At 37.3% G+C, this 27,004-nt stretch overlaps 1 protein-coding gene across 8 annotated transcripts in view; it reads left to right on the top strand.

Annotated features, from left to right (window-relative positions):
• EPB41L2 (erythrocyte membrane protein band 4.1 like 2) overlaps positions 1–27,004 on the top strand; it is a 226,252-nt gene that overhangs the window by 163,022 nt on the left and 36,226 nt on the right. For 6 of the 8 annotated variants that reach the window (XM_023230628.1, XM_023230626.1, XM_023230624.1 and 3 more), the window contains exons 7-12: positions 1,570–1,788; positions 3,185–3,272; positions 7,611–7,763; positions 8,283–8,380; positions 12,258–12,430; positions 17,493–17,665. In XM_023230628.1, coding sequence (XP_023086396.1) covers positions 1,570–1,788; positions 3,185–3,272; positions 7,611–7,763; positions 8,283–8,380; positions 12,258–12,430; positions 17,493–17,665 — 904 coding nt within the window. Of the gene's footprint in view, positions 1–1,569; positions 1,789–3,184; positions 3,273–7,610; positions 7,764–8,282; positions 8,381–12,257; positions 12,431–17,492; positions 17,666–22,564; positions 22,628–24,549; positions 24,697–27,004 lie in introns of all 8 variants that reach the window. The other 2 variants (XM_023230622.1, XM_023230623.1) reach the window with 2 other exon arrangements.

Below are 27,004 nucleotides of genomic sequence, written 5' to 3'. Positions count from 1 at the left end.
CACTGTTGTTGATTACAGAATTTGAGGATAACCTGGACCCATGGTTGAAAATTCAGTTTTCTGAAGTATGTACAGTTATGCTTACGTTTTTCTATGGGCCAAAGAAACAAATGATCCTCCTTAAAACGTGAACTTCTGCAAGGCATAAAATACTCAAAATACTGTAGTGATAGCGAGAAGACTTTCAGTCTCTCAATTACTGAGCACTTGTCATGCAGCAAGCCGTTTAGTAACTGTGGGACTGTGGTTGATGATAAACAGAGTCCCTGCCCTGCCTGATAATGTGTTTGAGTGGTAATCCAGGTTCTAAACGGAACTGGCCCCATGTGCTGGGTTGTGCTCTCTGACCCAGTAACAACAAGGCCTGGACCAGAGGCCAGCACTCCCCATTTGACTGTGTAGAGTAGAGAGCAGGAAGAGGATTGGGCCCTAAAACCCAGGCCAGGCAAGTGTCCACAGGACTAAGATGGACAGCTGCCAGTATGAATGCTAGTCCCTAAAAGGTCTTAAAGAATGAGGACTCTGCTGCTGATTTGGGAGGATCCGTGGTGACCATAGCAAGTGGTGAAATTGGAGAGTAGAAATCACATTTTAAAATGTTACCAAGAGGAATTGGTAGTGGGGCTAAAAAGGGCGGGGCGGGGGGTGGATGGGGAACCACAGATTATATATCACGTGTTTCTGCATTTTATTTCATGGAAAACGGAAATTCTTTTATAACTGTAGTGAGCCACATGGAACATTGAATGAGAAACATTATTATAGCCACTAATTATTATAGCTACTAGTTACTGATTCTTAGGGCTCTGCCAGATATTTTGTTTATATTATCTAATGTTCATGCTCATCTTCAAAGGGAGGTAGAGTTCTTAGCATCTTACAGGTGGGAAATTACCCTTAGGCTTCAAGTAAATTAACTTGCTCAAGGTCATATAGAGTCAGGTCTTCCTGGCTTCAAAGCCCAGGCCTTTTCTACTAAACTGAGCTAGCTACTGCTTTAGATGGGATAAGTGGACAGGTAAGGGCTTCCAAGTAGATTTACCAATAATTGTTGTTAAAAGTGTTTCTGGAAAAGAAGAAATTAGTATCAAAAGGGTCAAGATGATAAAGGGTGGGTGACTTTAGCTTTCCTTAGAAATAATTAAGACTAGTTTTTTTTTTTAATCCATTAATCTTTACATCTTTTGAGGGGTAATTTTTATTACAATTTGAAATCCAAGGAGACAGTTTAAGTGATTGAAATTTTTACTTCAGTCACAAAACTCTTCATAGTAATCATAGACTGACTATTACCAGAACAGCAGTTTAGAATTTTCATCCCATTGTATTTATATATATATACATATAAATTAGCCTTCTGGATTCAGTTTCTATATATAAGCCACAAATTTAGAAGCCCAAGGAACACGTTGAGGCTTTTTTTTAGAGAAGATGATTTTTGCTGTGGATATGAAGAGTGCCTATATTGTATTTTTTTTTTCAAAGGGGTGTTAGGTTTTAAGGACTGTGAGTGTTCCAGTCTCACCTAATGGTTCTCCTCTGACCCCTTTCTCCCTCTGCTCCTCACAGATACTTCTTGTGCCTTCAGCTCCGGCAGGACATTGCCTCTGGCCGCCTGCCCTGCTCTTTTGTGACTCATGCTCTCCTGGGATCCTACACCCTGCAGGCTGAACTTGGTGACTATGACCCAGAAGAACATGGCAGCATCGACCTCAGTGAATTCCAGTTTGCCCCTACTCAGACTAAGGAGCTGGAAGAGAAGGTGGCAGAGCTGCACAAGACCCACAGGTCTGTTGCCTTGCTTACTGGCGAGAGAATGGCCATGGTAGATTTAAATAGCTTCTCTTGTAGCACTTACTAGACGTTTGAGCACGATTTACAGGATTATCCAATTTTTCCTTTTGGATCTTCACCTAGCACTAATCAAGACAACGTGGAGCCCTTGAAGTATCCTTTCATTATTTTTACGACTATCGTATGAGAAACTATGCTCGTGAGACTGTGTTTTCATGTATTGGAAAAATGTACTTTTCCCCATGACACCTTTTTCTCCCTGTCCCCTTAACATATACACATTGGAGACAAACATGCCCACATACTTATTTGACATTTACGTTATATTTCTTCTCCCTTATAATTGTCCTCATTACTATATGTGGTAAGAAAGCTAGGGAGATAAGGAGGCATTGGGATTTGAATTACCAGTGTAGGTGGTGATGGACATAGGAATAGTAACTGAAATGTACAGGTAGTTCCACTGGAAGATGACCCATTGGTTTAGCTAAGATTACTCACATTACATTAATACCATATTACGCTTCGAGAACATTTATATGTGTGTGAAAAGAAAATGGACTTTTTACACAAATTTTTATAACGCTAACTACAAAAATGATAATTTGTTGTATATTGCAAAGTTATAGTTTTATTAAATATTTACGAAAGTGATCTGAAAGGAACTTTCAAAAATTAGGTTTATAAACAGGCCACATGCATTGATTTTTTTTTCTTTAAAAAGCAATAAATATGGTATTTGACTCTAAATATTTTCTTGTTAATTTACTTAAATTCTACTCAATAGACATTTGTTGTATAATTCTAATATGAAATATCAGGTACTGACATGTCATGGGGAATGTGAAAATTAATGGGACATGGTCTTGTTCTTTAGGAGCTTAAAGTTTATTTAGTTGGGCATATAGATAGGAATGGAAATAATTTTAGTATGGTCAGAATGTGATTTGTGTTACCTATCATAGGTAGAAAATCAAGTACAAGTAATTTCAATCTTTATTATAATCAACTCTAGTGAAATAAAGTGAGGGAGTACGAATATGTTTATCACAGAAAGATGAGATCACTGTTTTTTATTCTCCAGTACTTATGTTGTACCCCATTGCTGGGGCTTTTTTCCTCAGTGGAAATAATCAAAAGCAACTTTTTAAGATAAAAGGAGTAAGAGTGGAGGTGTACCTCCAGGCAGTTTAGCAGGTTTAGATTATAGGATCTTAAGAGAAAAATGCTAGAGGTTGAGAGTTGTTTTCTTACTATTTCCTACTTTTCTGCAGACTTGGCTGGGTTACTTCCTCTCCTCCAAACCCTCTGAGTACAGACACTCCTCCCATTCTGACTACATTTGCTCTGCATCCATTAATAAGATAATACTGTTTCTTTTGATTCTCAGGGGCTTATCTCCAGCACAAGCTGATTCCCAGTTCTTAGAAAATGCAAAGAGGCTTTCCATGTACGGTGTTGACCTACATCATGCCAAGGTACTGTAAATGTAACGGGAAGTAGCATCATAGCAGTCTGTTGACTGAAGTGTTGAGAGAGCTCCAATTTCAGGATAGCACAGCTTATTTTTGGGGAAAGGATATCTGCCTTCAGTTGAGGGTCTCTGGAATATTTCCTTGGTGACTAATTACAGGGTGTATGGTTGTGGGAGGGACCATGTATTCTCCCCCTACCACTTCTTTTCCCAGTCTTTTTAATTAATGCCCTTTCATAGGTGCTTACTGTGACACACCTTGTCAGCCCTTTTTTTTTTTTTTTTTTTTTTTACCTCTTATCCTGGTTTATTCTACATCTCAGCTTCTGCTAGGCCAAATGCTGTGTCTGTCCCAGTTCTCTCTCCCACCTCTGTCTTGGGAGAGGAGAGGAGACCTTAGCAACCATGAAAGAGCAAAAGCAGCATGGATAGGACCACTTTCCAAAAAGCTTCTGTGTGATGAAGGAGCCCTAGAGTTGGTCTTTTCCCTATAGGTATGTTTTGTACTTTGTGAAAAATAATGTAGGCGGGTCCAGGCTCTGGGTGATAAAGCACCTTCAGTCTAATTTGAAAGGTGGTAAAAGAGTGGGACAGCAGGGACATGGGAAGCCAATCATAATCCCGAACGAACACCATAATCCCAAAAGATCAAAATCTCAAAAATACAATGCTTGAAAAAATAATTTTAAAAGTTATTTAAAAGACATTTATTTACGTTTTTAAGGGGAAATTTGAGAAACATACAACACAACAGAACTTCATAGGCCACTTTACACGATAAATCAGGCAGTAGTAACATACATATTTTTGCAAGCATAAACATTCCGGTATACTAACGACAGTCCCAGGGTATGAGTTATGAATAGACGAATCCTGTTCATAGAGAATTAAGTCAAAAAGAAATGTGTAAGTGCACATTACTATAGTTGCTTGCCAGTAACAATGTCACTTACTTCATGGTTCTAGTTTAGATGATTATGTAGTGGGGAGAGTCAAGGAGGAGAGTGACAGACAAGGTGAACTATGGATTTGGTTTTAAAAATATATGTCCAGAGTCAACGTGTTCTTATGGTTGCCTGCTTTTAAAAGACCCTGCCAATCCGTAGATGTTGTTTAGAAGCCCAGATTATATGATTTGGGAAATCTCGGAAAGCTCCCCACACAGATGTCTTTCCTCCCTAGGCCGCTGATTAATAATTCTTGCATTTGTGTTATTAATCATACTTCATATTTACAAAGCACTCTGTTTCTCCTCAGTGGCTTCCTTTATTTAAATATTTTTCTTTATTAGAAAACTAATACATGTTCATCATAGAAAATAGAGACAAACAGAAGAAATTAAAGATCACGTAAATCTTTTTATGCAGAAATAAGCACTCTTAATGCATTTTTTTCTTCTTTTTAGATCCCTGGTCACTTGAATTCACATGCCTTCTAAAAATGGGGTCATACTATGAGCATCATTTTTGTTAGTTTTTTTTTTTTTTAACTTGCTATTATAAGATTTTTCTGTCATTAAGTAGTCTCTGGCAGCATTGTTTTTAACTCCTAGATGCTGTATGCCCTTTGTGTTAAAAAGTACTTTCATACCATCTCATTTCTTAGAAGTATACCATCTCATTTAAAGTTTGAATGTTTTTTAGTTTACAGCTACATAAAACAGTTCACAGAATGACTTGTTTAAGGCTGTGTATTGTTAAACGGTCCATCTGCCTGATACCTTCTGATAAATCCTAGTAGGAGGTGAAACAGATTGTCTTAACACTCCAGTGTTTTTCAGATCGTTTTCTATATAATGGGGACAGGCTAGGTTACTCAAGAAACAGAAATAGGGAGGAAGGAAAAAATAAGTTTGGGACCAAAATGACCTACCAAACCTCTCTTCCTCCAGACCTGCCATTCTTGCCACATGAAAATCTTGCAGCTCTACTTTGTTGATCATTAGTTAGAAACCAATTAAGATTTCAGGATTCTTGTTTTTAATGTTGTGTCTGAGAAAAGTAAGAAATTGTGGACTCCGTTCTAAGTATAATATTCTTTCTTGCTGTGTAGTTAGGAGCAGAACACTAAAAAAATTCAAGGTAACCTTCATTCTGTTTATCATCTGATAGACTCCTTAGATAATATTTGATAAGCAAGATATTTGTGGCTTATTGAAAAGAATATATGTGGCAGTTTAAAAGAACTTTTCATATTTCATGTTGTTTAAAGTTTTGTCTTTTAAAATTTTTCATTGACTTAAGATCAGATTTTTTTTTTAATTAGAAGAGTTTGTAATGTCATATTCATGTTAGGATGAGTTGGAGAGTGTTAAATAAAAGGAATCTCAACAAAGGTGCAGAGAAACCATAAGAGAAGCAGGACACTGGTAGTAGCCGCGGGCTAATATCTGCAGCTATCCTAATCACTCTAGGTCTGTCTGAAGGAGGGAGGGCAGAGTGGTTTCCAAAACTCCCAAGGACAGACGTGTGGAGAAGACTGTTTTGCGGGGAGCCATTGTCAGAGGGACACGGTCAGCCTGAGGTGACCACGTAGGGAGGGAATCTGGTTATTAAACACCCTGACCTCCCTTTCCTTCCTCTCCTGATCATTTGCGAGAACTCTCTTTATACTGAACTCGTTTGAAAGCCAGCCATCTCCATATGGGGCAGTGAGCAATGCAGAGAGGGCGCTTCTTTTCATTCGTTCATTTTTCTGATTTTGCTACCATGTGGCATAACTTACATATGAAGGATCGAGGCCCGCCTTTTCCTCTTTCATTTCCTACCCTTCATCTGTCGTTTCTATTCACACAAATACTGGTAATTCTAAAATAATTACATAGAACAACGAAAATCAACCGATTTACTTGAATCTGAGTTGTGTCTATTTTTAAGTCAGATAAAATAGTTTCCTTGTCCTGTCCCAAGGTTGCTTCAGACTAGAGATGGCTCATTCAGTGTTTCGAAGGTGGGTTGCTTCCCCACTTGTGGTGAGAACATGCCGTCTCACAATCTTCTGCCTTGCTCCCCGTGGCCATGGGCAGCGATGGTTTTGGCAAACACGCCATGGGGTCTGGTGCCAAGTTGCTTGGGCACCTGTGCCTGATTCACCCCAGCTTTTTAGTCTATTCCTAGAGAGAGCTGTGGCTGCCAAGATAAGGGTGAGTAAAGCAATCGATTGGATTTTTTTAAATGGCTCGAGTTGGTCTAATGTAAATTTATTTGTGTATATGAATCATTCCAGTGTCACAACAACGAAAGCAACTGGCATCAGTTAGCTAATACTATACTTTTATTTATGAAAAACTGATTTAAATGGTATCAAAATGTTCTTAGTAATAAGACAGACAAAATGTTGTCCTTTTATTAAATTGGGAGTTAGACTAAATATGGGGTTTGTTACAGCATTTTTTGTGAGAATTTGTTTCGTATTGTTTGTGACTTCTGAAAATGTGAATATCTTTGAGCGGTAGTCTTCAATTTTACATATGTTGAATGAGAGCCAGTTCTCCTCTTAGAGATAAACAATAATTTGTATATTTTGAATACGTGCATCTTAGATCTTCGCTACTTGAAATGTGAGGAGACAAGTTTTCACTTTTGTCTATAAATTTGTTTGGCTTTTAAAACATCTCCTTTAGGCCTATGATTATTCTAGATTGTCATTGATTCCAAATTAAAGCTCTAGGGAAAGAAAACTATTAATAACTTCAAGAATAGTCTGCAGTGCTTTGAAACATGCCAGCCAAAGGAATGCCTAATGAGAACTGGATGTCAGCGTTCTAAGTTAATGAAAAACTGCTTGAAAGAATTCAGAGATTTCAGCACTGTCAGCCTGGAAGAGAAATTATCTGTGAGGGATTGGTGTTTTGCAAAATATTGGCATAATTTTAAAAGCTATTAGCTAGGGTAATCCATCTGAGGTCAATGCATCTGAAGGAAAATGGTTGAACACATCTTAGGGTAGGCCAACAGACCGTCCCTGAGGCTGGACTAGCCTACAGGGAAAGCTCATTTTGTTTCCCATATCTTCAGGATCTCTAGTTCTGCTTCCTTTTTTCTCTGTTAGCTCCTACAGTGGAGCTTGAGAACACATGCATGACGCCTTTTGAAGGGCACTGTGTCCTATAGTCACGTTGCCATAACTCTGGCAAATCACACCTGATCACTGAAGATGTTGTGTAAATTTAACATGTACATGTGTGCGCCGTAGTTTTCATTAATGTGCATACTGTCACTGAAATTTAAATACAAACCTGGTAAACTGGCATTCCTGATCATGATTTGAGGGAGCTAATTAGCTTCTTGATTTGTGTAACTTTCACAGCTCTAACCATGGTTAATTGGGTTATGCTTGGCAGGACTCAGAAGGTGTGGACATCAAGCTGGGCGTGTGTGCTAATGGACTTCTCATTTACAAAGACAGACTGCGAATCAATCGTTTTGCTTGGCCGAAAATCTTAAAAATTTCCTATAAACGCAGTAACTTCTACATTAAAGTCAGACCAGCAGAGGTAAGCAAAGACATTTCTGATCAGTTGTTCTTAGTCGGCCTTTTTACGACCATGAATTAAAAAATTCTTTTCTCAAATTTTAAGAAAATAAACTATTTATTCTTCCATTGTAAAAGGTCGGGGTTCTTAATGGTATATTGCAGTATATATATATATGTCTGATCTGTTTTTTAAAAAAGCAACCATCATGCTTTTTACAGAAAAGAAAACGTGATAAGGTGTGGGCTTGTGTTTTTCTTGTTGAATCAATTAAGTTGTGATCATTAGGAAAGCAATAAAATGAGTTTTAGTGAACATTGAAGGATAGTTGGTTTATGTGAGTAGGTGTTACTTGCTTTTTGTAGAAAATAGTATTGCAGTCTATAAATTCATCTTTATATGATTTTATTAGATATACAATATTTACCTTTTTTGAGAAGAATAATTGCTTCTAACAGAAACATCTGAATCCATGCTTTTCAGTAACTTCTAGTCAGTTCTTAAGGAAATATGCTGATTTGTTTTATGGATTTATTCCAGCTGGAACAGTTTGAGAGTACTATTGGATTCAAACTGCCAAACCACCGGGCAGCGAAAAGACTATGGAAAGTGTGTGTGGAGCATCATACTTTCTACAGGTAATTTTAGGAAAACAGCTCAGAAGCTGGGCATAATGGCACACGTCTGTAATTCCACTGACTCAGGAGGCTGAGGTGGGAGGATGGCTTGACCCCAGGAGTTTGAGGCCAGCCTGGGGAACATAGTGAGACTCCATCTCTCTTTTTTTCTAAGAAAGAAAGAAAACAGCTTGGTATTGCTTTTAGTAACCTCTGTGAATTAGGAGGTGGTAGTTGTGGGAAATGTGGCAGATGCATTAACCCCTTGCCTTTGGACTCTTTTCTCCCCTCGCCTCTTCCCCTTTGTCTGCAGTCCCTCCCAGGTCCATTTCTGTCCATGCATTGTCATCATTCAGAACTGAGCTGCCCCTGCAGCTGTCTAGAGCTCCACTTTCTGACTCTAACCACCTTTCCTTCCACCACAGCTACGCTGCCTCATGCCTGCTACCATTCTTCTTTCCACTATCCCTTCTCTTAGGTTTCACTTTGATATTCTCATCAGCTGCCTCCTGACTTAACTTCTTTCCCAAACCAACTTGAACCCTGTGGTCTGCCTGCTTTGTCAGGAGTGTTATAACCCCCTCAAACTACTCTCCTCTTTGCACATTTACCTTCTCTGTCAGCTAGTCCTGGATTAGTCCTATGTCCTGACCTCACCACTTTTGGACCTGTGCTGTCAAGTGCTACTTTAAATAGTACAATTGTTGTGACACATGCAGTTACTCTATATAACAAAAAATAGCACAATTCTATGGATCAGTGCTATTACAGATAAATAATTTCCATCATGAGCTGGATCCTCAGTGCTGCTAGGCAAGCAATTTGTCCTTTGACTTCCTTTGGCACTCCAAATGCTTATTGTCCTCGTGAGTCCCTAGGCACCCCTGCTTCCTCTTCTGATGCCCTCCACTGTGCCGGTCACTGAAAGTAGAAGCTAGTCGTCATGAGTGTTCTTGGTTTCATGCACCTTCCCTTCTTCCCTTTTGCCTTTAATGAAGCATCACCTCTCTCTCCTCCCATTCATTTTCACTCTTCTCCTGTCTCAAGGAGGAGATAATCATTCCTCTGCTTTGATCCCTCATTTCATGCCTCACAAAGTATCCTGCTTTGTAATTATGTATTCTCTAGTGGGCACCTTTAGCTTCTTTGGCCAAAAAATATGTCCACATCTTGCTCTTTAAAAAATATGTCCACATCTTGCTCTTTAACAACAACAAATATATATATATATAAAATATAATATAAAATCTTTGATCATCTAGCCATCTTTAGCTTATATCTTTTCTCTTTTTATAGTTTTCTTCAAGGACATATTTTTTACATGAGTTTGCTTATCTTTGTTTTCTCCATTTCCTCAGTTTTCTATCACTGCAGTTTAGCTAGCTGTATATCTAGATCCTTCATCTTTAAGGTTTTTGCTCTGGACTTACGGTCTAATACTGTTCTACCAAATACGAGCTGTGTGACCATGGTAAGTTACCCACCTCTCCGCTTCACTTCCATCATCCATATGTGATAGTAATACTAGTATCTACCTCATAGAATTGTTTTGAAAATTAAATAAGATAACGCATGAAACAACTTAGAACCATTTCTGGCATATCATAAGATTTATCTTCCCCATTATTATTATTCTTAGTTTGGTACCACAGTTTGCTATTTTTACTGTGAATTATCAGCTGGCACAAATGATTGTTTCTTGAAGTGAAATTGACTAGTATCTATTTTTCAAGACTAATATGTTAATTTTCGAGGAGAAGTATAGCTCATAAAATATACTTGAATCCCTCCGACTCAGTTACACTGATCATATAAATCTTTGAAAACTTTATAATTTTTCTTGGTAGCCATAACAAATTTCTCCTCCAGACAGACAACATGAGCCAGCTCATGTAAAGCCAGTAGATGACATTTATGACACAGGTCCAAACTGGGCAGACACCAGCTTTCCCTGTCACATAATGATTAAAAAAAAAGCAACAATCTGTTTAGAAATGACAAGTGCTAGCATTCAAACATTTATTAGAGTCAGACACAGAATTGATTGCTCTATATCGTGGTAGTCTATTTCTCACCCTAGGCAAGACAACTGATTCTTAGAGATTGGTGCCTGTGGAGGAGCACAGCAGCCAGGCATCTGAGCAGAGATGGGGACTGGGCCACCTGATTCTGAGACCTGTATTCCTCACCTCTGTGCTATCCTCTTCTTGTATTCTTCAAGCAGGAGTTTCTGAGATGCATTAGCTGTGCAAAGCCTCAGGCCTCCTCATTTTTGCTAATGTACCATGGAATCCAGTTTAAAAGTAGACCAATGTGCTCCTGCAAACTTTTGATATAATGGTTAACAAAAGCAGTTTTAAATTTTTAAACCTTGCATAACGTTGCTTACAACACTGTAAAAAGAATATGTCTAACACAAAGGGCTAGTCCTACTTTGTAGATTGCTTTGAATCAGATCAGTGGAATTTATTCTGTTTCAGTTTATCATGAAAGGTACAAATGATTTCTTTAGAAAATTACAGTGGCTTGCAGATTGAAGCCATTAATCTATAAACAGATCTATTAATTGATAGCCAATCAGCTAGATTGGTATTAGTGGAACAAGAATGTAATATTAAAACTGATATGACCCAGCACAGTGGTTCATGCCTGTAATTCTAGCATGTTGGGAGGCTGAGGCGGGTGGATCACAGTTGTGGTCAGGAGTTTGAGACCAGCCTGACCAACATGGTGAAACTGTGTCTCTACTTTTAAAAAGTACAAAAATTAGCTGGGCGTAGTGGCGTGTGCCTCTGTAATCCCAGCTATTCGGGAGGCTGAGCCAGGAGAATCACTTGAACTCAGGAGGCGGAGGTTGCAGTGAGCCAAGATTGCAACACTGCACTCCAGCCTGGGTGACAGAGCAAGACTCCTCAAAAAATGAAATGAAATAATGAAATGAAATGAAATGAATAGAGCTGACACCCTTGCTTGGAGCATTTAATAGAGCCTGTTGCCATTCTGAGTGTTGTATAGGGATTCTTTTTTTTTTTTTTTGCTTTATTGCAGAAGGTGATTTCTAAAAAAATTGTACAGAAAGTCTAGAAATACTTGAAACAATAGAATTCTTTAAGAAATCACTCTTCCATAGTAAATGATAGGAAAAGTTTTGGTGGAATTCTTCATATTTTTGAATTGTCAACGAAAGTCTTCCTATTTAATAAATTAAGAGCTCTGAGATTATGTTTCTGTTAAGATATTTGTCAACTTTTGATCAAAGAGCGCAAAATAATTTCAGTTGAACTCCCAAAAAGATTGGCCCATTAACTAAAAACATGCTTTTGTGTAAGCCTGGGAATATTTGACATCAAGAAAGTACGAGTTCATTCATTATGAACCCAGGGATTAAGCAGTAGAATTATGCTGGCAAGAAGGGATGTTAGCCATCTCTACAGATCCATTGTGTGGCGTGTTCTTCATGGGAAAGAATCACTTAATGGAACAGATTCCTGAGTTAGACGTTTTCTCCCCGGGAGAAATAGGCATAAATATTAAGAATTACTAATGGTAATGGATTGTTACTTGGCGCTTATAGCTAGAAGCAAAAATTCAGACATGTGTTTATATAAATGATTTAAGCTAACACAAATAAATAACCTTTGATATACTGAGAACAGCTGTTTCTTTGCTAAGGTTGAGAAGAACATCATTCATGAATACATGAATGTGGATTTAATCATCATTATCATAAAGCTGTGTGTGTAGGAGGGTTTATAAATAATGTTCTTCAGAAAGTTTAGTTTTTGAGTAATCATACTTACAATGAGATACGAAAGTACATAGCTTTAAAGTTTTTTTAAAAAAATCCATTAAATCTAATTTTGCTTCCCCATTCTCTGTCTCTTTTTTTCTCCTATAGACTTGTTTCTCCGGAGCAGCCACCAAAAGCCAAGTTCCTGACCTTGGGGTCCAAATTCCGCTATAGTGGCCGCACCCAAGCACAGACCCGCCAGGCCAGCACCCTCATAGATAGGCCAGCACCACACTTTGAGCGCACTTCTAGTAAACGGGTCTCCAGGAGTCTAGATGGAGGTAAACACATTTATGATAATTTTGATTTTCATTCATCTTTCTCTAATCCAGTGAGGTCAGAAAATGTTAATCCAGTTAATAAAGCCACCAGAAACACCCTACAGGGGTAGCCATTTTTTCCCCGAGTAAATAAAATGCTATTGCTTATACCTACAAGAAAATAATTTTGTTGTGTTTTGGAGTTGTTACTGTTTTTTGAAGTTGTCATACTTTTTTCTTTTTCTTTTTCTTTTTTTTTAAACAGGTTGAACATTCCAGATCTGAAAATCTGAAATGCTCCAAAATCAGAAAGTCTTTGAGCACTGACATATGCTCTAAGGAAATGCTTATGGGAGCATTTCAGATTTAATATGTTCAGATTTGGCGTGTTCAGCCGCTAAGTATATATAAGGCATATTTCAAAATACAAAAAATATTAGATATCCACAACACTTCTGGTTCCAAACATTTCACATAAGTGATACTCAATCCGTATTGTCAGTGCACACAAATATTCGTTAAGAGTTCTCATTTATGAGATGTTGGACACGTTTGTTTTACTGATTTCTCTTGATCGTGATGTGTTTTATGTGGTTCAATTTCCTGAACCTGTTAATTAATGGGAAAATGTAATTCTAAGGGTTTTTTGGTATGGTAGCATATGAACCTTAATTCAGATGAACATAAAACATTCCCTTCATCAGCAAATTTCCATCAGTGAAACAACTTACTGAAGCTTACCAAACTTTGCATCATATGAGAAAGCTTTAGTAGCTTCAAAGGCTTCATTTTAAATATAGCTTTTTGACAAAAAGTAAATATAATATGTTTGTTCTTTAACCCAAGAGAAAATATGTATAAATGTGAATTTTTTTTTCTATTACAATTCTAATTAGATACAAATTGAAGTTTTTTTTGTAAACTACACATGAAATAAGTTTTATATAAACTACACATGGAAAAAAAAATATATATATATATATATAAATTATGTGGTCCAAAATGGGTTAAAAATAGGTTTTCTATAAAAGAGCTAAGGTTAAATTTATATTAGAATGCCTTATGAAGGAATATTCTTTCTTTGCAGTAGAAAATGATTAGTATGGATAATTTTCTACCCAAAGAAACAGTTTTTCAACAGTTCTGGTTGATTGAACTAAAATATATATATGTATATATATAGATTTATAATACTAGATTTGAAAATTATATTTTACTACTTATTAGCAGAAACCTTTTTCTTGTTTATTATATTTTTCTGAAATATAAACTCGAACAACTTATATTTTAAATAATTAGAGTAAAACAGGCAAGATAATGCTAACAGATAAAAAAAACTTTCTTAATAGTGAAGGATTCATATGCATTGCCTTCATCTGCTTTTCCTAGAAAAAAAAAAAAACTTGGAAAACAAATGCAGGTGGACACACAGAGATATTTGCCAGGATTTGTTGGTTGGGATTTTGGTATATAGTTATTAAATCCTGAAATGTACAAGGGGATGGTGAACCGTGCTTTAAACAAATTTCCAAAATTGTGGAAATGATTTAAATTCAGTTAATTATTAATGTACTATAGCTGCTAAAGTATCTTTTAGCTCTTCAACAACTGAGCACTTTTCCAGCTAAATCTGAAAAATGTGCCAACCCATGTAAATATTTCACAAGTCTTGCCCCTTGCCACAGAGAATTTATACAAGTACTGAATAAATGCAGTCACTGTTGTTTAGTGCCCTGAGAGAAATCATTGCTCTTTCTGAACACTGTCTGTTTTCAGCATTTGTTTGAAACTATGAGGCTATATAATTCTTATATTGCAAAGTTTAGCATTTAAAAAGAGCAGTAAAACAGCATTTTCTTTGAGGTATACAAACTGTGCTCCAGGAAATCCACCATCTTGTATGGGCAGTTAGTGCAGAGGGTTATAGGAGGTCTGTATCTGAAAACAATGATTTTTACAAGTAAAAACAACAAACATGGCACAGTAATCCATTATTTTTCCCTTTGTGTTTTGGACACCGTAATTCATCAGATGGGTAAGTCATCAAAAGGATTATTGTGTTATTGTGAAAAATAGGAGGCTTTTAATGCCAATACATGACCAGACAGCCAGTGAACTCTTTGATTAGGGCTTATGTTCTCCGTTTTTTTCCCCCCAAAGCAAAGCTAGGCTGTAACCTGGCACTGAGCTTTATTTTCTTTGCCACTCTTTATCAACATACCATTTGTTGTTGTAGTTGACATGTGTTGTATTTTCTTTTCCTGTTTACTTTATAAGTGAGGCTAGAATAATTTAGGTATATAAGCCTCACTTTAAAGTTTGGCAAATTAAAATAAATCCTCTTATGATTACATGGCAAGTGAAAACCGGGATTCAATCTAAAGATCAAATATCAAAATGAAAATCAATCTAGAACACCTGTTTTAGGACAAGGCGTCTCCTCCGAGATTAGAAAATCAAACCCCAAAGAAGGCAAATCAGTCATTTAAGAGAGCCAACAACCAAGATGCATTTGGGGGTTGAGGAACCAGTGATTTCCTGAAGGTGGAACGTATAATGAACAGGGAGATTACTTAGATAGGATCATCAGGGAAGGAAGGCCTGTCGGAGGAAGAACCAGATCAGTTGAGACAACTGGCAGATGACAAGGAGGCAGCCAAGGAAAGGACAAGAGATATTTAAAAGTAAAGCATTCCAGGTAGCAGAGGCAGCAACGATGAAGCTATAAGGCAAGGGAGAGCTGGATACAGTCCTGGAACAGAAAGAAGGCAAGTGTAGTCAGATCTTAGGAAGTGGCGGGAGAGGTAAGCCTGGGTCAGGTCATACAGGGCCTTGGAGGCCATGGTGAAGAATGTGTTTTTTTTTAATTCCATGTGCTCTAGGAAACCATTGAAGAGTTTGTGTGAGTTTATGTGCACACAAGAGCTCAGTGTTATCTTGTTTAAAAAAATCATTTGATGCAAGAGAGCAATTAGATTGAGTGAGGAAGCAGGCAGGCTGGTTAGGAATGGCCCAGGTGAAAGCGATGGTGGTCTTCCCTTTTGTGGGAGTAGGCCAATTAGCCATTTGGTATCTTGGGCTCTGTGCCAGGGCCTACAATCTTCTCAGATGTTTAAGACCTGAATAAATGTATCGGCTCCAAAATACAAGAAACTGCATGCTGAAATTAATAAGTGTTTAAAAGTATGCAAAGTCAGCATTTTGTCAACTTTAATAACTTTTAATTTGATATTCATATTTTAATAGCATTACATTTGAAGCCATTTCTAGGTCAGATTTTTTCATTTTGCAAAATTTCTGAGTATGTATAATAGGTGTGTAGAAATCATAGTTGTAAGCAAAAGGATTAATCATAGCCATATACTTTCCAAGGGAAAATTATTTAAATCTTATTAGAAGTTTTTTTATTAAAAAACAAACCACTGGAGGCCAGGCACGGTGGCTTACACCTGTAACCGCAGCACTTTGGGAGGCCGAGGGGGGCAGATCACAAGGTCAGGAGTTTGAGACCAGCCTGACCAACATGGTGAAACCCCATCTCTACTAAAAATACAAAAAATTAGCCAGGCGTGGTGGTGCGTGCCTGTAATCCCAGCTACTCAGGAGGCTGAGGCAGGAGAATCTCTTGAACCCAGGAGACGGAGGTTGCAGTGAGCCGAGATCACACCACTGCACTCCAGCCTGGGTGACAGAGCGAGACTGTCTCAAAAACAAAACAACAACAATAACAAAACTGCTGGAAAATAACTATACTTAATGTAAAATGCAAATTTATTCTAATGTTGACTGTGATTTGGTATGGGCATTCCAAGTATGAGTATTTAAGGGCTGGGAAAATCTCCCCAAGGTGAGGTGGTAGAATTAGAAATGGGAAGAACTGGCCACATTCAGAAATATATGCAAGGACTTTGTTGGACTTGGTAGTGTTAAGGGGTGAAGGTGGAGTCCTGGAAGATGTCCACATTCCCAGTTCAAGCAAATGGGAGCAAATATGAGAAGAGCATTTTGTGAAAAAAGCAGGACTGGGAAAGAATTAAGTGTTGGACAGGGCAGGTGAAGGCTGTGGATTGAGAGGTGTTTTGGGATACATGTATTCAAAGTGCTTGAGGCCTCTCAAGTTCAGTATGGTAGCTCACACACAATCCTGCCCTCTAAGAGCTTGCAGTCTAAAGGTGTTTGTGTTGACCAGGCTTCCCTTGGGACATGGAAGCAGAGTAAACTTCATGGTGTCCATAGAATACTCTTTATGTAAAGTGAAATGACCTTGTGGTAGTTCTGTTGTTTGGGGAGGAGCTATAGATGGACAGAAGTCCTGCCACCTACTACTCTGCCTTGCTAATGTTTGAGGTAGTCTTGGTTTGATCTGCAATATGACAGAATTTTCAATACGATATACATTTCTGCCTATCTCTAGGAGAGAAGAGAGCACAGGAGGGCCAGGTTTTCTGGGATGAGGGAGGTGTCTATGTATAGACTTACCATAGTTCATGTTGAGACATTGGGGAAGGGGATTAAAAAATAAAAAATACTAAATATAAATATAGAAGTTAAAATCCTTACAATTTACCTTTACTGTCTTTTATTTGCTATTTTATCTTTTGAATGGTATTCAAATTAAAGTTTCCTTCATGGAGCAATTCTTAAAACTTATTGGAGCAAATCATCTTAATAATTGCATAATCATTTGTTGCAATAGATAGATTCAGAAATAAATCAGAGGAGACCAAAGAGTTAAAATACTGCTTACCTCGTAATTCTGTTCGCCTTAACTCTGGTGTTTCAGCTGGTCTTAGAGCTCCTTCTACTGGCCAGTTCCATGATCTGAATATAGCCTTCCAATACCTGTGATTTGAGACCCTGGTGTAGTTCAGTGCATTAAAACTCAGAATACTTTCAGAATTTTTCAGGTAAACGTTTAAAAATTTGTTTATTTTATATGGTAGGTATTTTCAGAGTTCAAGCAATGTCTCTGTTCCTGTTCACTGTTTATATGCTTCCTGTTTCTCTCTTTAAGGGGAAAATTTTCCATAAAGTTTACGATTCACATGTCCTAAAATAATCCAAAATTGTTACTCTTTGCTAGCTCCGATTGGTGTCATGGACCAAAGTCTTATGAAGGATTTTCCTGACGCTGCTGGGGAGATTTCAGCCTATGGCCCTGGAGTTGTCAGCATTGCCGTGGTACAAGATGGGGACGGCAGGAGGGAAGTAAGAAGCCCAGCTAAAGCCCCACATTTACAGCTCATTGAAGGAAAGGTATGGTAAATTCACACAGTTTGTGGTTTTAAACGTTTACTTAACCTAGAGGCTATCCATTGTATTTTCTGTTTCAGAAATCAAGTATTTAAAATCAGTTGTTCTATGTTCTCTGTTGGTCATTTCTGTTTTCAGATATGCATAGTGGTCTCTAACCTTTGTTTGATTGTGGTTCAAAGCAGAATATTTCAATGTAAATTATTTTAATGCAAGTAAGTAATTTACTGGCCTTTTTGACTGTCCTCATAATCACCTTATCTAATTAAATCCCCAAAGTAGAAAAGCTATGATTATTTGAAATTTATTTTTGATTTGGTCCAAGTAAATTTTAAAATGTAGCTTATTTTAATTATCGACTTGAATTTTTTGATATCACCAAAGATAATCTTTATAAACAAAGGTATTTTTCATTAATAATCTATAATTAATGAAATTCTTAAGAAAGGATAATTGTTTTGTGAATAGAGAGTGAGAATATGGTGTGTTGCTTTTGGCTTTATCTTGTGCGTACACCATAGCGAAATGGAGAAGTAACCCAGATTGTGTTCTCAAATGTGTCACTGTTATCCTTTGTTACCTTGGGCAGTAACATCACTTGAATATTGATTTGAGAAGCCTTTGAATTCAGATCTCTTTTCTGTGTCTGCACAAAGTGACTCTTTTTTTTTTTTTTTTTTTTTTGCGTGTAACATTGGAAGTAAGCACAGATAAAAATAAATGAATCCATCATATTGATTCATAGTGCTTTCTATTTTATTTTATTTTTTATTTTTTTGAGATGGAGTTTCCCTCTTGTTGCCCAGGCTGGAGTGCAATGGCTCGATCTCAGCTCACTGCAACCTCTGCCTCCCAGGTTCAAGCAATTCTCCTGCCTCAGCCTCCCAAGTAGCTGAGATTACAGGTGCCTGCCACCCTGCCCAGCTAATTTTGTATTTTTAGTAGAGACAGGGTTTCGCCATGTTGGTCAGGCTCATCTTGATCTCCTGACCTCAAGTGATCCACCTGCCTCAGTATTCCAAAGTGCTGGGTTCGCAGGTGTGAGCCACTGAACCCGGCTGTATAGTGTTTTCTAAATTTTAACTTTGAAATTTTTAAAGACATAAATGTATAAAGACTTGCTAGATAACGTAGCTGCCGGTGCCTCAGGTATTCCTGTTCTGATAGCCTCTGAGGCCCAGCATGGAAAAGGTCTCAGGGACCAGCCACCATATGGGCCCAGTCTCGTGCCACAAGGTCAAGTGCTACTTGTATAGCAAGTGACATCAAATCATCGACATTCCATTGTTAAAGAATTTGTGACTGTCATATGGAAAAATGATTTGGTTGGGAATTCCATTAAAAATAACAGAAATTGTGTCCAACAAGGTTTCTTTCGATTGCTGACAAGTTGTCAGGATAGTTTTTTAAAATTTTTGCTAACAAGGCACCCAGGAGAATGACTGCTTACATCTGAAACAGAAGAGCTCAACATTTCAGAATATCTCTGTTCCATTTTGCCTAGTTAACTTGACATATCTTGTTATTTTCCTTAAACAATGAAAAAGGTCTTTTAAATTTTAAAGGAAATCCTGCTTGTCTTCAGCAAACAACTGGGTACACTGGTATTTTTGCTAATGCTTTGAATGTCTGTCAGCAACCAGGTTTAAAAGTAAATAATGCTGTTTGAGTTTCATGGGATTTATTTGCAATCAGTTTGAAAATAATTAAATGAGTCAATATGTATGAATTGTACGTGACACAAGTAGTCTAGTCTTTTCTCTTTAAAAATGGGTCATTTAGTTCATTTCTAATTACACTGTGTTAATATAATCCCTTCTTTAAAGTAAAAGTTTTCACTAACTACTCATTTTTTCTTTTGTCCTCTTTCTCTCTTGCATCTGTTTTTCCTTTGATTGTATCCGTTGTGTAATTTCATATTCAATCATGGGTTTGCACTTGAGAATAGACTGTTTCCATGTGCCCACCTTCACCTCTCATCCACCGTGCTTCATCTTTTTCCCCAAACCTATTGCCTGTCCCTGAAATGGACTTGCTTTCAGACATTTCAGAGGAAGACCCCTTTGGGGAGGCTGACCAGATCACACTAGACAGCTTAGAGCACCTTTCCACAGGTGAAACATCCGAGCAGGGGGATTCTGAAGTTGCTATGCCTGATTTGGTCTTGGATTCTGCCATAGCCCCTTCTCAGCCTGAATGCCCTTCTCCCATCCATGGGAAGACTCTTAAAGCAGCTGACAATAGTGATTCTGAGTTTGGTTACTTCTCCTTCAGTTTCTCCAAATGTTTTCCCTCTGGCTTCCCCTCCCTTCTTGATGAAGATGGGTATCTTGCTTTCCCCAGCCTCCCCAAGGTCTGGGTCTCCTTCCTCCCCGCTGGTGTGCAGCACTATGTCCCAATCACCTCCCCTTCATTCATTCCTTCCCTTATCCTCATCTTTGGGCTACTTCTGTCTGCTTCTCAGTCAGTTCCTTTTTCTCTTGCCTTTTCCCTTCCTCTGGCTCTATGCCTCTGCTGTCTGGAGGCTAAAGCCGCCTCCTTTAATGTTTCTTATGACTGTGACTTGAATGACAAACTAGACGAAGAGGAAGTAGTTGCTGGCATGCCCACATAAGTTCAGTTTGTGGAGTCAACACAATACACTTTATCTCAAACCCTTCCTAATATAGAGTGTAAATGTGTGCATACATTTCACCACTGATTACCCTCAACAAAGTAGTACCTGCACATTTTCACACACACAATGTTTTAGTGCATGAGAAATAAGTGTAGACACTTCTCCTTCATTGATACCATTGACCAGGTCCACACATTCTAAGTTTAGAGCAAAATTGTAGTAGGATTATTTTACAAATATCTAGCTCAAACTAGATTTGTAACAGAAGGTGTGGGGGAGGAGGGAACCTGTATTGCCCATAACAATCCATGCAGGGTCTCTCCATTTTGCAAACAGATATTAATGCTCTTCCTTTAGGATGGAACATTTTTGTTTTGATATAGAACTTAGGATGCAGTGGACATAACTGTTCTTGATGTGTATTAGTAGAATTCCTTAGTACTGTTATTTCTCTTGTTGGAAACCCAGATGTGTTCTTGCATCTATGAGGATGTATCTGTAACCTTTACTCCTGATATTTGTCAGTCTCATCTCAAAAGCTCCTTATCTCCCTATTATTGTAGTATTTGGAGACCAGATGAATTTTAGCTAGTTTTTTTTTTCTAACCTTAAATTATGTAATTATATATAAGAGTCACTATAGGGTATTTTATAAGGAAGGTACTATTCTGTTGTCTTTAACAAATGTATGTGAAAAGTAAAACATGGCTTTTTGAATATTTAGACTATATAACACTAAGATTGGGCCTCTTAGTGCTCCTTTATTTAAATAGGTGTTTGGTTTGAGGATTTTTACCCCTATATAAGGCAAATTTTTTTTCAGGTATCCTACCTCTGTGCTACTAAGTCAGCATTAACATGTACAATATATTTTTGATTATTTTGTTAAATGTGGCCTGGTGATTTAGTGCCTCATATTCTGTGGACACTACCACTACACAGAGTAAATCACAAAATTTAGAGCAAACCTAAAGAACAATGTAAAGATAATGCAGTGAGTGTGCATTGTAGGAGAAACCACAATTGTTAAAAAGTTTACCTGAGGAATATCAAAGATCAACATTTTAGGGAATTAAGTGTTGACCAAGGAGTTGGAAGATGTTTCTTAACAGATGATTGAATGTCTCATTTTTCACATCTGATAAAGACTCTGAGCTCCTTGCTTACCTCTGAAAAATACTATGAGTGGTTAAAGAGGAAAGCCTTTTGAACTCTCAGATTTAACACTATCATCCTAATAAAGAAGGAAAAAGATATATATTAGGAATTAACCTGTAAAGGTTAAATGATTTGCCTTTGATAAGGGAGTCAATATTTGTATTCTCACCATTTTTTCCATTGAGTCAAAATTCAGTCAGTGCTTGTTAGTTTTAAACTTCTACATTCATTCTTTTGAATCATCAGATACTGAGAAATGTCCAACTATGAAAAGCTGTTCTTGTTTAAAGAATTTTATGTAAGTGGTTATATTTCAAAGATTATTTTTAAATACCCACCATTTTAGTATGAAACTAGTTAAACAAGCCAATCCCCCACCCCCAGCCAGGAAAGAAATCCATATTTAACAAACGGAATCATAGGTTGAACATTTGTTCACCCATATAAAGCTAAAAACAAATTTAACATCATTATGCTTTACCCCACCACTAGTTGCTTTAGACATTTCCAATTAGAACAGATTGAATTATGCCATCTTTGCACTCTCATATTTTTGTTCCTGAGTACAAAATATTCAAAAGCAGAGGATAATCTAGGGACTGAGAAAGAGTGAAGCTTCCATCCTCCATTCCACCTTTGCAAAGGATCATTTCCATCATTGGTACAACACTGTAGGTGAAGAAAGACCAAAGTGGCTTAATATGCTGCATCTTCTGAGGGCCTCCCAATAAAGGTTGGTAACACTGATTCACCATTTAAGTTCAAATACAACTTCTTTGCACTGATGGTAGAGTTTCCACTAATGCTCCCCTTCTTTCTGGCCGTTTGCTGTGTGACTTTTCAGGCGAAGATGGAAGAAGAGGAAACACAGCTGGAAGAGGTGGCTGAGTTTTCCCTAAAGTTAAACATCTCATGGCTGCTGCCTGCCATTAGTATTGTGGGGGGAGGGTCCACTCTCAGGGTTTATTTGTGAGTTGTGCTTGTTGTGGCTTTAAGTTCATAAGATTTGTATTCCTCTTTTATTTTAATGTCTTAGACTGTCGAACTCTGGGTCGTTTTGGTGCTTGCTGATTGATACACTTATGTTTATTTGCCTTTTCCCCCCTGTGTGTGATTTAATTTCGCAGAAAAATTCCTTGAGAGTAGAAGGGGATAATATTTATGTCAGACATAGCAATTTAATGTTGGAGGTTTGTATAATCTAAGAAAACAACTCTGTCGTAATGGCTGCCCGGCTGCTGTGGACGGGAGGTCACGCCTAGGCTGGCCAGCAATGTTCTTCAAGCACGGTGCATGCAGTGCATGGGGGAATTCAACTTGGGAGTGCATGTTACCAGCCCGATGGTGTTCCTTTCAAGTGGCTTAGGCAGGACTGTATCTACTAGAAGTTCTCAAAGTGACAAGTGGGAAAAAAAAAATTTAGTCAAATGAATCAAGTTTTTATCCAGTACTTTTGAAGTTGTTCTATAAGTAAATCTATTCTCTCCTAAAGGGTTAACTCTAGGGCATCAACCTGAAGTTAACACAGTCTCATCCTTAATATATATTAACTAGAACAGAGATTTGTTTATTGATCTGGCATTAAGTCATTTGACTCTTGATCTTGATCTATGCCCACTTTTTTTGGTTTTTTTTTGGTTAAAATCCGTGATTGGGAATGTGGTCCACTTTCAGTATTGTTTGATAATATGCTAATTAAAGGAATTATTTTAATTAGAATAAGCAAAAGTGAGAGAGAAGGAAAGGAGGAAAAGAAAGCCCAATCACCCAATTAGGAATGTAAAATATGTTCCCCATGTCACATGAGAACATTTTTTTTCCCCTTATTATTTTACAGTAGTATGTGGCCATGTATTCAATGGAGAACTGCAGCTCTCAGTAATCTGACTAATCTGTTTGGTTGCTTTTGGCGGCTTGATAACTGATGGAAATATACCTTGGCTTAACTTACTAAAATGCTGTACAGTGTAATAAGTAACATTGCTTTGAACCAATGCAAGAAATGTGCCTGATCTCAAGCCACAGTCATTTTTCCATGCCATGCAAAGATTTTTAGATTTTCATGAGTTTTTGCAAATGGCTATAGAAGCTCATAGATGAGCTACTATGCTTGTGCATGAATATGGAATATCTAATTTTATTGGTTGCATGACCTGTTCCTTAAAGTGGGATGAAAGCTATAATCCACAGGTGGCCCTATGATTTTTGAAATATAAATAAATATTTAAAATTTGGTTAAAACCATTTCCTGAACACTAATTACCTTTTATTACCACAAATACTATTTATCAGAGCCAGTCAGAAAAATTTCCACAAATACCATTTATCGGGGCCTCTCCCATGAAAATGGACCTGGTAATTTTTCTTGCATATTTGTCTGGATAAGGACCATCTGGCAATTGCGGAGGCTAGACCCCACTTTTGTGCTTGGCAAGTACATGAGACCAGTCTGTGGTTCATTTTTTTTTTTTTTAATAAAGAGGCTAAACAGAAGCAGCCTCTGGAAGCAGTAATTTTTATTCCTTAAGAATTAAAAGCCACCACTGGAATTTCCTGAAAACAAACACACACAAAAATCCTTGACTTTTCCAGTTGGGGGATGATTCTGGTCTGACTTTTTCTTCCAGCCAGTGTGCTTCTGAGTCTCTACCTTTCTCTATTTTGTACTTGATTTACCATGTGTACAGAATGCAATTTTATGAGTAGTCCTAATCAGAAAGGTAAATTTGCCAGAACAAAGTCATAGTCTGAATTTCAAATCCAGGTACTGGAAGGAAGTGTTATTAGCCGTTTTGATGATCAGTTCCATGTCATCTTTCTAATAATGTAAATAATTATTCCTTTAAAAATCCTAAACAGAGAAGGTATCAGAACCCTTTAAAATGTAAATCATTGAAGAAGTACGCATTGACTTTATTTTCAAATTTTGATGAATTCATGAACTTATTCATAGATAATAATATGGCTTTAGAGACTTGGCATTTTTCTTGCTTTACTATGGTTTTTTAAAATCATAAGTTTGCTTCATCTTATTTTTTGGTTTTATTTTTGTCCTACTGGGTTTTTTCCTTTTGGATTTTTTTCCCCCCTTTGTTACGTTACATATTGCTAGGAACTGGATAAGGCCCAGGAGGACATACTGAAACATCAGGCTAGCATTAGTGAACTCAAGCGCAATTTTATGGAATCCACACCTGAGCCGCGCCCTAATGAATGGGAAAAACGACGTATCACACCTCTGTCCCTACAGACACAAGGGGTATGTCATTAGCTATTTGTTGGCTCTGTCTTACTCCAGTTGTTCAATAAAACTTAAATTGTTTATCTCCTATGTTGATTCTAGGGAAGTTATAAAATGTTCCCATTTAATTATTTTTATGTAATTACTAACACTTTTTTTGAATACTAAATATCTATTAACAATGTAATAGTTATTGGCCTAGTTCTTAGGTAAATTGCATGAGTTTCAAAATACTTTTGAAATAGTTTCAGGATAATTTCACTATTTTACTCAGGTAAATTGATAGTAGTAATGAATTGTTATATAGGACAATTTAGAAAGTAACATACTGTTATTTAATAAGCTTTTTAGTTACTGATATCTGAAATAGGGAAATTTACTTAATATAAATAAATAAATAATAAATAAAGGAATATAGACTATCGTTAGAGTGGTTTAAGGTTATTACTGTGAGGAAAATGAGTTTAACTTAGCTTTAAAGACTGATGAGCCCTGTTGAAAACTTGAAAAATATTATATATATTGCAACTTAATATTGAAACTTCCTAGTAAGGAAATGTTAGAATTGTGTTTTTAAAATGGTTTTTCAATCATAACATTTCTCCTCACTCACTCTATTTCTTTTCATGGTTTACTTCTCTCCACCACTGGTATGAGTACATATTGCCTTCAGGATATATTCTCAATATATTTCTCCATTCATTGTCATCTGCCTCTGTGCCTGTAGGATTCTTCCAAATCCCTCCTGTTACTGACCAGGAACTTCCATGGGCTCGTTTATCATACTTGAGCAGACAGTGATCATACTATAGTTAATCTGTAGTTTAAAAAATGGTATAAAGATGTTACCCTACAATTTCATCTTTTTCCTTTCAGCATCAAGTCTGACTTGAATGTCGCCAAATTGTAGACATTGATTTAGATATTCTAGTGCTATTTTTATTCACCTTTCCTTAAAAAGAAAAGCTGTTAGTTGCTTTAAATTTCTAAGTTTGTGCCATTGAAAAAGAAAGCTCTTTAAGAACAGATGAGCAAAAAGAATTGCTGAACTGAAACACAGAACTTTTGAAAATATTAAGACATGCATGGCAGAGTCTTATGAAGTTGGATACAACTTCAGTTCTTAGTTTCAGATTTTTCTGAAGATGATAAAAAGTGTCAATTTCAGCAGTCCATTCGAGAATGTTGTGTTTTCTGGAGAAGGTGTCTGATGCCACGCCAAGGCTTTCACCTTCCATTATGTGCCGCTTCTCTTGGTGTGTGTCATTGACCCACACAGGGTCAGTGTTTTATGTTTGTGTTGCTATAGGTGTAATGTATGTGTCTTATTTGTTGATTATGTCTATTGTTTAAAACAATAGAGAAAAGGAGACCATCTTTTCAAGGATATTTTATCCGTGAAGGAGAAGTACCTGATGCCGACAACACGGACAGTTGAAGAAAAAGCTCAGGAGACGGACAAGGTGTTCACCTTGCACCCTTGGATCTAGTCTTGCTTCTTCCCCTTTTCCTTTTGTTTCTATCTACAGACATAAGATTTCTTTTTTCCTGTGTGTCATACTAAAATTTTTTTGAAATGATTTTTGAGCATTTAAAAAGTTAAATCCCCTGTGTATAGAAGCATAGGATTGTTGGATGGGAAATACCATATTGCAGAAGCACTTGAAAAGTCAAAATTTGACATACAGAAACATCCACCAGTTTAGGTGATAAGTGATTCCTAATTTGATGTATGTGGCTGACAGTTGGGAAACTGATTTCATGTGAAAATGCACTGTTTGTACAATACTTACGCACACTGTGTTGTTAAAATAACCACTTATGTGCCTTAGATTATGAGTTTACTAATTACATATGGAAACCTTTTGAGTTTTCATTTGTAAGATTTTTAATGGGAACAAAGATTTTGATGCACCATAGCAGCCCCTCATCTCTCTCTCTGCTCCTGCATGTGTGACATTTCTGACATTGGTGAGGAAGTTCGCTTTCCATTGCTTTTACATCATCATTCTTCTCTTTCTACTGATTTTACTTAGCCAGGTGGTCAGTCTGTTATTTGCTGGGACTAGAGAGCTTGGAGTCTAGTGGAGGAGACATGGAAATTATTAATTAGAAAAGTGTCTCTTTTTTTTTATTTTTTGAGATGCAGTCTTGCACTTTCGCCCGGGCTGGAGTGCAATGGCGCAGTCTCGGCTCACTGCAACCTCTGCCTCCTGGGTTCAAACAACTCTCCTGTCTAGCTGGGATCACAGGTGCCCGCCACCACGTCCGGCTAATTTTTTGTGTGTTTTTAGTGGAGACGGGATTTCACTATGTTGACCAGGCT

Source organism: Piliocolobus tephrosceles, chromosome 5 (assembly GCF_002776525.5).
Source record: "Piliocolobus tephrosceles isolate RC106 chromosome 5, ASM277652v3, whole genome shotgun sequence".
In the NCBI taxonomy this organism is placed as follows: Eukaryota; Metazoa; Chordata; class Mammalia; order Primates; family Cercopithecidae; genus Piliocolobus; species Piliocolobus tephrosceles.
This window is presented reverse-complemented; position numbering and strand designations above follow the sequence as displayed.